At 35.2% G+C, this 12131-nt stretch overlaps 2 protein-coding genes across 3 annotated transcripts in view; one reads left to right on the plus strand and one right to left on the minus strand.

Annotated features, from left to right (window-relative positions):
• Positions 1–1977: 1977 nt before the first annotated feature.
• LOC110457244 (39S ribosomal protein L22, mitochondrial-like) lies at positions 1978–8466 on the minus strand. Of its 2 annotated transcripts, none has more exons than XM_021508428.1 (6): positions 8389–8466; positions 7241–7485; positions 6546–6611; positions 5128–5205; positions 3731–3800; positions 1978–2482 (listed from the first exon to the last, which is right to left on the minus strand). In XM_021508428.1, the coding sequence occupies exons 1-6, from the start codon at positions 8408–8410 to the stop codon at positions 2280–2282; spliced, it is 684 nt and encodes a 227-aa protein (XP_021364103.1). In that variant the 5' UTR covers positions 8411–8466; the 3' UTR covers positions 1978–2279. The 2 variants fall into 2 exon arrangements, with proteins under 2 accessions (XP_021364103.1, XP_021364102.1); XM_021508427.1 differs by lacking the exon at positions 8389–8466 and adding an exon at positions 7791–8161.
• A 59-nt stretch (positions 8467–8525) lies between these two features.
• LOC110457206 (gem-associated protein 5-like) overlaps positions 8526–12131 on the plus strand; it is a 193533-nt gene continuing 189927 nt past the window's right edge. The window contains exons 1-3 of the mRNA XM_021508373.1: positions 8526–8986; positions 10395–10576; positions 11352–11524. Of these exons, the coding sequence (XP_021364048.1) occupies positions 8684–8986; positions 10395–10576; positions 11352–11524 (658 nt within the window). The 5' untranslated portion in view covers positions 8526–8683. The remainder of the gene's footprint in view (positions 8987–10394; positions 10577–11351; positions 11525–12131) is intronic.

Raw genomic sequence — 12131 nt, forward strand, 5'->3', positions numbered from 1 at the left:
TCTGTCTGACACACAGTAACACGTCAGTCTGTCTGACACACAGTAACACGTCAGTCTGTCTGACACACAGTAACACGTCAGTCTGTCTGACACACAGTAACACGTCAGTCTGTCTGACACACAGTAACACGTCAGTCTGTCTGACACACAGTAACACGTCAGTCTGTCTGACACACAGTAACACGTCAGTCTGTCTGACACACAGTAACACGTCAGTCTGTCTGACACACAGTAACACGTCAGTCTGTCTGACACACAGTAACACGTCAGTCTGTCTGACACACAGTAACACGTCAGTCTGTCTGACACACAGTAACACGTCAGTCTGTCTGACACACAGTAACACGTCAGTCTGTCTGTCTGACACACAGTAACACGTCGGTCTGTCTGACACACAGTAACACGTCTGTCTGTCTGACACACAGTAACACGTCAGTCTGTCTGACACACAGTAACACGTCAGTCTGTCTGACACACTAACAAGTCAGTCTGTCTGTCTGACACACAGTAACACGTCAGTCTGTCTGACACACAGTAACACGTCAGTCTATCTGACACACAGTAACACATCAGTCTGTCTGACACACAGTAACACGTCAGTCTGTCTGGAAGTCAGAACATAGGAATAAAGTAGTTTTTTTGCTAGACACACCTTGTTGTTACCACTCCATTGCAAATGAACAACTTAATTTCATAATGGCTTTTCATTATCTTCATACAATGGTCATGTATGAAAATACATTACCTTGAATGAGTTTGTTGTTTCAAGGTGTCAAGATTAACATATATGCATTAGTTTTTTTCAGGGTAGAAAATCTTTATAATAAATCTGGCAACTTCCCTTTTGAGTGTATTTTCATCAAACTTCACACAAATTCAAGTACATTTGTATGAGAACACTTTGTGTTTCAGGGTGTAACCACTTAAGTTAATGTAATGGTCTAATAATTATGGAAAGTTTTGCTACAACAGTAACTTTCTAAACTCCCCTGACGAAAACTGGAATGGTATTTTGTGAGCGATTTTGTAACTAGGTTCAAAGTATGCTCTAGGTATGTGCAGATTTTGAAATTCAATTGCTATCATAATCAGAGAATACATTTGCATGAGTGATATGTAACTAGGTTCAAAGTATATGCTCTATAACATATTTGAGAGGCTTGTTTTCGTTATTTTCCTGATACATGTTATCTAAAATTGTTTTCTTTTAAGAAAGTTATTTTATAACAATAACTGTATTAAAGAAAGTACAGTAATCTTATTTTAATAATAAATGTATAACCAACAGTTTATTATAGATAATAAAGAAGACTTCAGGAGGATGGTCCATAAACTCTATTTTACTTAAAACTGACCTGGCAGGCTCCTTAATTAAACAAGAGACCAAATAGGCATGCATCGCTTACCTGGTATTGATCTTACACTTGTATCCTTTAAAATGGGCAAAATGAATATAGCTACAAGTAAAATATCATTACTTATGACTATCGGTCATTCAAAAGGACATTTAATACATTTAACCCCTCTGACTTTGATAGTCAAACATTTACAAGGTACATGTAATTCAGTTGAACAAAGTTGGTATCCTTTCATCCCAGTATGCTACAGGCCAAATATCATTACCCTAGGCCTATTGGTTAGAAAAATTGTTTAAAGGTCATTCATTGAAACAAGCTTGGTGACCCTTCATCCCAGCATACTACTGGCCAATATCATCATCTTTGATATTTTAGTTATTAGGAAGATGTTGTTTAAAGTAAAAATTTGATACCGGACAGATGAAGGACACCACACCATGGCATAATAAATATAAGCTCACTTGGCCCTTCTGGCCTGATGAGCTAAAAGAGATGCTGGGCACAGCGACATTACATTAGATCACATGTATTACATTAAATGGAACCATTATATACAACAGATGATATTAAGCAATAACTTCTTTCCAGCGAATTAAGACAAACAATAAATTTCCAAAAAACGAATATTTTCATATTTTAATGGAAATTTCAACTTGTGCAAAATTATCCTCACTGTATGTTATTCAGCCTCCATCTACATATAGTTTTTTGGTTTCTTCAAATTTTTCAGACCTTTCACCAAATTGGGAATTCCATAGAAAAGTACACAAACAAAAAACCTAAGGATTCTCTTTTGCTCACCTGTTATATAAGGTTATTTCTGGTATACAGTGATATTGTCCATGATACTGACTACATAAACACGCAGTATTGTCAGCACACACATAAATTATCCATATGGTTTCTAAAACAATTCCTAAGCTAAAGAGACCACTTTATTTTTCTTGCTCGCTGAGATTTGATATATTCTTCCATTTGCTGATAACCTGTTTTCACTGGTTCAAAGTAATGCTTTGGTGGTTTTCCTTCCGATATGCGTACATAATAATGACAAGAATTCACCGTAATGACTTTAGATCCTCCCATAGCCTTCATTTTCTTTGCCTTATTAACAAAGGATTCCTCTGAAAGAGAGAGAAACACAGGATAGCACACTTCTGTTATCATTTTATGTTTATTTGAAGGTTTTACTAGTAATATGAAGTTGTCAACATACACCCATATAAGAGTGATAAGGTAACAGCCATACTCTGATATGGCACTACCAAGAACTTAACCCCTTGGTAACTCGAGTAAACTCTACAATACATTCATCTGGATGGGGTCCATTATTGTCTACAGTGGTGAAAGAGTCAAGAGTCAGGAATACATGTAATACTAATGTACCTACGTACCAATCCAGAGATTATATATGACCAGGAATACATGTAATACTTGTACCTACCGTCTCATAGATTATATCTGACCATGCAGGAATACATGTAATACTTGTACTTAGCAATCCATAGATTATATCTTACCAGGAATACATGTAATTCTTGTACCTACCGTCTCATAGATTATACCTGACCAGGAATACATTTAATACTTGTACTTACCCATCCATAGATTATATCTTACCAGGAATACATGTAATAGTTGTACCTACCGACTCATAGATTATATCTGACTAGGAATACATTATACATGTAATACTTGCACCTAACAGTCCATAGATTATATCTGACTAGGAATACATTATACATGTAATACTTGCACCTAACAGTCCATAGATTATATCTGACCAGGCATACATGTAATACTTGTACTTAGCAATCCATAGATTATATCTTACCAGGAATACATGTAATTCTTGTACTTACCAATCCATAGATTATATCTGACCAGGAATACATGTAATACTTGTACCTACTGGTCCATAGATTATATCTGACCAAGAATACATGTAATACTTGTACCTATACCGATCCATAGATTATATCTGACCAGGAATACATGTAATACTTGTACCTACAGACTCATAGATTATATCTGACCATGCAGGAATACATGTAATACTTGTACCTACCGACTCATAGATTATATCTGACCATGCAGGAATACATGTAATACTTGTACCGACTGATCCATAGATTATATCTGACCAGGAATACATGTAATACTTGTACCTACCGGTCCATAGATTATATCTGACCAGGAATACATGTAATACTTGTACCTACCGATCCATAGATTATATCTGACCAGGAATACATGTAATACTTGTACCTACCGATCCATAGATTATATCTGACCAGGAATACATGTAATACTTGTACCTACCGATCCATAGATTATATCTGACCAGGAATACATGTAATACTTGTACCTACCGATCCATAGATTATATCTGAACTCTACATTGTGGTCTTCAACAGCTATTTGCTGAGCTTCCTTCAGTACCTAGAATAAACAACCATTTTGTTGAATTAAGATTGGTTAATAAGTTAGAAAATTTACAATCCAGCCAATCATCACCTCTTTATTTGCAAAGCATTTAACCCAAAACAATTCATTTATATTGAAAATGAGTCCATTTTCACATCTATTTAAACATTTGGGACATTTTGTACAGCTGGTACACTAGAGCACTTGATGAGCACTTCACTGAATAAGTCTACATTATTTGACATATATAATTCCTGATACTTAGCACAACACCATTTTTTCTACTATAATTTAAGATCATAAGTAAACAGATGACCTGGCGTGGCTAATATATCAAATATTTCAGGAATCAGGATGATGTGTTGAATATAATATTTTATATGAATGTTTGAATTAGTGTTACCCACAAACTTTGTGACAAGAACTTAATTTTTGTTATTCTATTTTGACAAGTCCAGTGGACACATTTGTGTTGTATTTCTTTTATTTCACATCTTAAAGTGATATTTACAACAATCACACAGCTTCATCTGAAATATACGCCTAGTATCCCTAATTATAAACTGGAGTTGTGTAAGATAGTCCATGGTAAGATTTGCTGCCTATATAACTTAGATGGGATAAATACCCCATTCCTAACTCAATATAGTAACCTTTTTCTTCCTAAAATCAAAAGAAAACAGGTTTTGAAATAGTAAAACTCAAAAACATTAAATTTCACCCCATAAGTTGCAATTTTCAATTTTGTATTTTTTCTTCAAAATTCAAATTTTGTGAAAATTTACCAACATACCTGGGAAAACTTTCATCAAAACAATGGTCAAAACAGGAAGATCTTAAGGTCACACTGGTATAAATTCTGACAAAAAATGTTTTTGAAACCATTCATATTTCAAATTATTGCTGTAATCAATGGTTAATTACTGATATTTTACTGACAAGAGGACCCTGTGGAAGATAAGCTTTGCTTAACAGGTTTTACCCTCAGAAAATAAAGTTTATCATAAAACATTTGTCAATATGATGTTACATTTGTTTCCTATTTCTTTGTACAAAATGACACATTCAATACAACATATTTCATACTGACCAATGTATTAGCGACAATTCTAAGAAAGTGGAATATGTGATTAAGCTGTATCGACTGCGCTGATATATTGAAACCAATACATGTACTCTCAATCAAGCACTTCAGAAGAGAGAGGCCTTTAGGATGATTTGAGTTGGAATGACTCAACGAAACTCAAGGTAGGCAGACCAGTATCATTACATTTCCTCCAGTCTTTTAAGGATCCATCAGTAAAATTTTACCTGGGACAAGTATTTTTGCTGTAGATCTTACCTCCAGTATAATATGAGCTCCCTTGTGTGGACTGAAGGTCAGTTGTTTCATGGCTTCGTCTATGGTCATCCCACGGATCTGAAGAATACAAAATTTACACAAAATTTGTAAACATGGACCTGTTTCTTACATGCATGTTCAAAATGTAGAGCTTCGCCAATGAGTGATTGGTTATCAAGTTTATTTAACTGAAGTTAATTTTTCAAATTGTATAATGACATGTCATATAATTTACAATTTGAAATTTAACTAACGAAAAATAAATAACCTTGATGCACTTGATGGATTTGTGTTCAAGCCAAATTCCAATAAAATGTACAATGTACTTTCAATTCTGTCTATAGCTATATATCTTTGTTTCCAAAGATGACATCCCAGCCTCCCAATACATTCCATTTTAATGTTATTCTACCAACTCCTAAACTTTTATGTAATTGTTAGAACATGCCAATACTTTTATGGAATGACATTTAAAACAAGAGGCACAATGTACATGAATAATTAAATATTTTATTTTTGGCAACATGTATTATTGCTCTAAGCCCTAAGATATGATATGCATACAAGGGACAATGGGGAACCTTAAATATAAAATTTAAAAAATATACCCCCAGTACTTTCTGAAAAATAGAGCTAACAAACTTTAACTCTCAAATTCAAGATGGCTGCCTCTTTGCCAACTTGGTTTTGTAATCGGTCCCAAACTTTGATATGCATAACAAGGGACCATGGGAAACCTTCAAGTAAAATTTGAAAAAAATCACATGCGTACTTTCTGAGAAATAGCGCTAACAAGAGTTGTTTTATGACGAAAATGATAGACAAAGGGACGGACAGAGGACCACTGAAAAAGGGTGATTTGAATAGCCAACCTTCTGATGATAGTGGGCTAAAAATATCAAAAGCCTTCTCTACTGTAATATTTATTACAAACGTACCATTATAACTTACCATCCCTACTGTACCATACAAAACTTACCATTCTTCCACATAAATGATGGATATTACTTATTACCTCTATAACTTACCACTCCTATTGTACCATACAAAACTTACCATTCTTCCACATGAATGATAGATATTACTTATTACCTTTATAACTTACCACTCCTATTGTACCATACAAAACTTACCTTTCTTCCACATGAATGATGGATATTACTTATTACCACTATAACTTACCATTCCCACAGTATCATACAAAACTTACCATTCTTCCACATGAATGATGGATATTACTTATTACCTTTATAACTTACCATTCCTTCTTTACAATACAAAACTTACCATTCTTCCATTTAAATGATAGATATTAATTATTGCAACTATAACTTACCATTCCTATTGTACCATACAAAACTTACCATTCTTCCATATAAATGATAGATATTATTTGATTTATTACCATTATAACTTACCATTCCTGCTGTGTACCACAATTTGTCTTTAGAATATTTGATATCCATTCTGCCATGACAAACATCCTAAAAAGAGCATTTAATTCCAATTTAGCAATCTATTGGCAGTATACCAGGTATATTAAGTAATATTATCTCTTAGAACTCCTGGTCCAATTATTTCCTTATACTAAAGCACAAATTTGTGCAGAATTCAACTATTTTTTCTATATATTCAAGTTTGCCAAATGAATATTGGCTAAAGAGACAATATGAAGACTAAAATAAATGAAACGAACAACAAGAAATCTAAAGCAGAAAATAAATTATAAAATATTTTATAATATGTGTTTAGAAGCAGTTTTGCTTAAACAATGTAATTATCTCAACAAAATCAAATATCTTATAACCTAACCACCTCAAAATACACAATATTTACACAGTTGCTTTAAGACCGGGCCGTTCAGTAGGTCTAACACGGGTTGTCCTAAACAACAGGAGCCAAACCCTGCATGCCTACAGCTACCATCACACTATATAGCTAGTCTTAACACTGTCAATCCTCCCAGCCTACCAGAACTGGTGTTTATTAGTAGATGGCCAACATTATCCATTGCCTTGGTCATTTGTAATGCATTACCAGCACATATATTATACTACTAACTGAGAATTAGGCAATAATTATGAATGATTTTGGAAATAGTGTCGATAGTTACCGCTGGACGCCTTGGTTCCCCCGGCAGCTGAGGTGGGTAAACAATATCGTTGTACCTGAACCATTTTTTCTTTGGGACTTTAAATCGCCCCATTGGTGGATTTTCATCTTTGTCATAATCGGCTTGGACAACAGCGCTACTGTGGATTGCTCTACTGCATTGAAGTGGTTTCTGGACTGTGGCTGTAGAGACTGGAATATGCTTCCGAGCCAGTTTAACAAGCTGTCTCTCTGTGGTAGTTATTACTATAAGAGAATAAAGAACATGCCTAAAGAATTAACAATTAAGTTACAATAATTATGATAATTGTAATAATAAAATAACTTTGTGATACCTTCACAAAATCCTCCTGAGTGTACTTCTCATATTTTGTCATACCAGGAGGTATATACATTGTACTTACATACAGAACAAAAGTTGGCAACTATATATACAGCCTAGGTGACACCAATACAATGTATATATGAGCTACTGGTATGCCGGACTAAGAAAACAGTGCTAAATTAGCTTGGTCAACATCTATATGTAGTCCAGCTTGTTGTGTGCATACCTTCTGCAGCTTTCCCTAGGTCAGGCATTTTAGTTTTAACTTCTGATTAAGAAATAAACACACCGTTAAAGGCATTCAACATCTGTATATTTCTGTCACCATACTGTATGGGATAATGCCCTATATTTTTATATATAATTATACATGAATGCAAGTTCCAGTCTCTGCACCCATTCCAGTCAATCTGATACCACTTAATAACGCCATAACAACTGAACAAAAGTGATGATATTGTGCAACACAATTAGTCTTCCTCTCGCTCTCCTCGAGCTCTGCTCCAGTGTATCCCAGCCTAGTTTCTGTAGGAACATGCTCCCAGGATCCCTTGATTTGTAGTCGCCACTGGCAATGGTATCGACAGAAGATAAATGAAAAATCCCAAAACGACTTTTGACATGTGACCCGAAAAAGGTTCCGAAACGACTTTCGTCTTGTAACTTGTAAGAAACGACCTGACACCGACTCAAGACCCCATTTCATTATTCCACGTTTTACGACTCATATGATTTGTATCAATATGGAGCACCATCACTAAACATATTTACAAGCTTGGTTGATTTGTGCACAAAAAAATCAAGAACTGAATTCGTTGTTTTACCTTTGCGTGTTAAGCTTAACATGCTGCACTGGTAAAAGTCACCGTGGTCTTAAACTGTCAAGCGTTCTGTTGATGCTGATCAAAACTTCATATACTATATCAACTAAAAGCTTATAAGCTACGGGCTTTCAAAACGTACAAAATAACGTGCGGGAAACGTAAGTCAACTGTAGTAAAAAAAGGTTCAGTAAAGAATACTTAAACAACTGAATGACATGTTGCTTTGTTAGGGAACGAAGGATAGTTATTCGCAGTTTTGTCGGTTATTGATTGAATATTTTTGAGGACAGTTCAAATGATGTCAGAAATCACAATACCAGCATCTCCAAATTGGTACTGCACACACGTGACCGATGCAAACAATGCCGGTGTTTATGTTTTCGGTGCAAGAAGAGATGTTCTGATTTTTGACGTGACATGCTATCCAGCTAAAGCAAAAGGAGTGTTCCGTGCTCACAGAGATAAAGTTAGTGCGGTGGCCCTTAGTCCACATCAAGATGAAAATATTACAACGTGCTGCAGCGGATCAGAAGATGGGAAACTGAAAATATGGAATACTGAAACTAAAGAACAGCTCTTTGAGCACAATGCACACAGGGTAACGGTTTGAATTTTATCCCATTTTAACAAACTAAAGACTCCTTCTTCAATGTTCTCCAGATGTGTAAAAGGAAAAAAGAATTGCATAGTCTGGCCTGAATTTGAACCCCAGACCCTCCATTAAACTCTAGACAGACACTCTAACAGGAACCAGTTGAGCCACCTGCAGTGGTCACTAGCGATCCACTCAGTTTACTTTAGTTCTTCCAAATCCCTCCCTCCTTTTTCTAGGTCTGGGCCTGTGAAAACATATCGCTATATGTGCAACCTAGATTATGGTTATCCTCTTTTCAAGCATTCATCCAGTACATTTTTGTGCTTGAAACAAGGCAGAGTGGTCAGAGATACTACTGTTAGTGGCCAGACCAGGATTCCAATGCAACCTGGCACCTTTTTAAACCATAGACAGTCTACCAGTTTAACTACCTGGTCGCTGGTGATCAAGCAGATCAACCCAGTCCATTTCCGCTACAGAAGTACATGGTAGTTCTCTGGTCTGATATAATGATGACTAGTTTTAATTGTACATGCATATGTTCACCTTGTAGGTTTGCCCTAGAGGGAATTTTCTATTAGCTCAATCGGTACAAAACTAAAAATTCATGGGGTACACTACACATGCTCATAATTAAAATCATAAATATTATGTGTGTATATAACACCCTTGGGAAAAATAACACTTTGAAATGGCATCTTTGGAGCTGTTCTTTAAGAGGAAACTAACAGATCTTAGAAAATAGGAATAGTTTAGCAAATTCACTGGTTAAAAAGACTCAATTTAAGGGTCAATATAAGGGTCCAAAATCGAGAGTGTCCATCCAAAATAGGGAGTTTTGGCAAGTATGGGGCTTAGAAACAGTAAAAAAGAGACCAGTTAAACAGGTGTACATGTATTAAGGATAATCACTGTCTCTTCAATGTACGTAGTCATAGAACAAGTGGCTTTTATAGTTTATTGGAACTGTCGACCAGTTTGCCCCCCTACAGTAGGCTTCAATATACTGATGTACCTGCACATGTATTTTACATTATGACCATCAATTTGAGGAATCAGTGTATGCTTAAAAATGATTGAATTCACCATCCATCTTTAAATAATTATTATACAGGAACCCCATCCTTAATACATGTACCAGTAGTTTCTGTGAATAACATTGGTGAGACATGAACTGACTTTAAAAGTGTTGTCTACAGAAACTAAAAGTCTTTTATGATTTTAGATTTTGCTTCTAGAATATAACACAATTTCATTCCTCAAAAATGTAAGCCGGCAGGTATTTGATGAAATCCTTCATTTATTGATAACACAAAAATAGAGAAAGATATAATGAGAGAAGTGATTTGAGTTTCTTTCATTACAGTAATTTTTTCACAACTTATAATTTCACAACTTTTATTTTTTTAAGGGTAAGCTGACCACCATTAGCTGGTCCCCTCAGCAGGTAGACCTAGTGTTGAGTGCTGATGACAAGGGGGACATTGTGTCCTGGCAGTACTTAGAGGGCAGACTTCAAACCTTTAGTCCAGAGAATGCGGGAGTTATGTGTCTTGCATGTTCACCAATAACTGCCGGGACAGTTGCTGTTGGGTAAGTGTTCTGTCCACATTTTTTTTTTTTTTTTTAATTCATCAATAAATTTATCAATTCAAATGAAGGTTTTGTCGTATGTTTGAGATCAGAGGATACTATTCTCAGTACATATATGTTCCATGTACTCTTGGAATATATGTCATTACATTAAAACAAAGTTGAAGGCTTGCAGAAAGCTATTTAGAAGTTTCAGGTGTAAAAACCTGACCAGTCTCTGGGCTGATTTCTGTCGTTTGAAGGTTACAGAGGAGCTAAACCCATATTCTGAGCCTGTCAGTTTTACTGTTCTGCTGCCTTCAATTCCTTTGATCTTCACCAAAGACATATCAGACTGGTCAATTTGTTCAAAGGTTGGAGAGAAGATATGTTTATCGTAGATTTTAAATTGAATAATGTGGTAATAAGACTGAAACTGTCAACACAAATTTTTCCACATTTGCATATCCATTGGTGTACAATTCCACAATCATGACATCAGTAGATTTGATGTAAGAGCTAATAACATTTTGATGTTTAGTATGAAGATGTAGGTTTGGGTAGTGCACGTTTTTTAAAAATATTTCTGCAGGCTACACTCTGAATATGAAATTCCACACCCCAGACACATCAAAATACATATATATTCAAATTAACTGCATGTTCATACCTGGTATATGTTTAATGTGATGTTCTGAACACTTGAAACACAATTTTTTTAAGAAGTTTCATATCTATAAAATTCAAGTTTAACCCTTGTGTTGTAAAATAATATCTGTTAATTCTGATATTTTAGGTACAAGACTGGCTTGATTCTGGTACTAGATGTGAAGAGAGAGGGTCAGATTTTGCAGCGACTGCGGGGGCATGATGAAGACGTTCAGTGCCTAGTTTGGTGTCCTGTCCCTGGGGAGAATTTCAAACCTCCCAAACCAGAGTACAGAGATCTGGATGACCCCGTCAGTGCAGGTAGGTGTTTTATCAGTACTGTATTACTACAACATCTTGAAGGAAGTATCAATGGCTTGTGATGGAATAATACATGTGATCCACAATATCAAGTTCTGTTTGCATGTAATATTTGGAAAGATTGGTATCATCTGAAACTTGACCATATTCATATGATCCAAGCTATTTTGAAGATGTTAAACCTGAGAAAAAAGAATGTGTTGTGAAATGGAGCCTTTGGATCTATGTATGTTAGATCTGTCAGCAGGGTTATTAACTTAAGTGTGTATCATTTATCTTACAAGTAGCCCATGGTGAAATTTGTCTCCTGTCTGTTCCTTGTTTAGGGTCTTTTTGTGATTGGACTATTGTTGGTGTTGTCTTTTATCAATTAATTTCATTACATGTCGGTGTTAAAATGGCCATTGACAGACCATTGACAGGAACATTTGCTGTACAGGCTTCATATGCAGTATATCATGGTTATACAGTCACAATTTGTTTTGTTTGACTAACCAAATGCCATGTTACATAAAAAATAAATTATGATAAAATGTTTTAAGGCTTAAGTGCAAAATAATAAATCTCTTCAAATAGTCACTGTGCTACAAAATGTTCCTTTGATTTC

This window comes from Mizuhopecten yessoensis, unplaced genomic scaffold (assembly GCF_002113885.1).
Source record: "Mizuhopecten yessoensis strain PY_sf001 unplaced genomic scaffold, ASM211388v2 scaffold9049, whole genome shotgun sequence".
Classification (NCBI taxonomy): domain Eukaryota; kingdom Metazoa; phylum Mollusca; class Bivalvia; order Pectinida; family Pectinidae; genus Mizuhopecten; species Mizuhopecten yessoensis.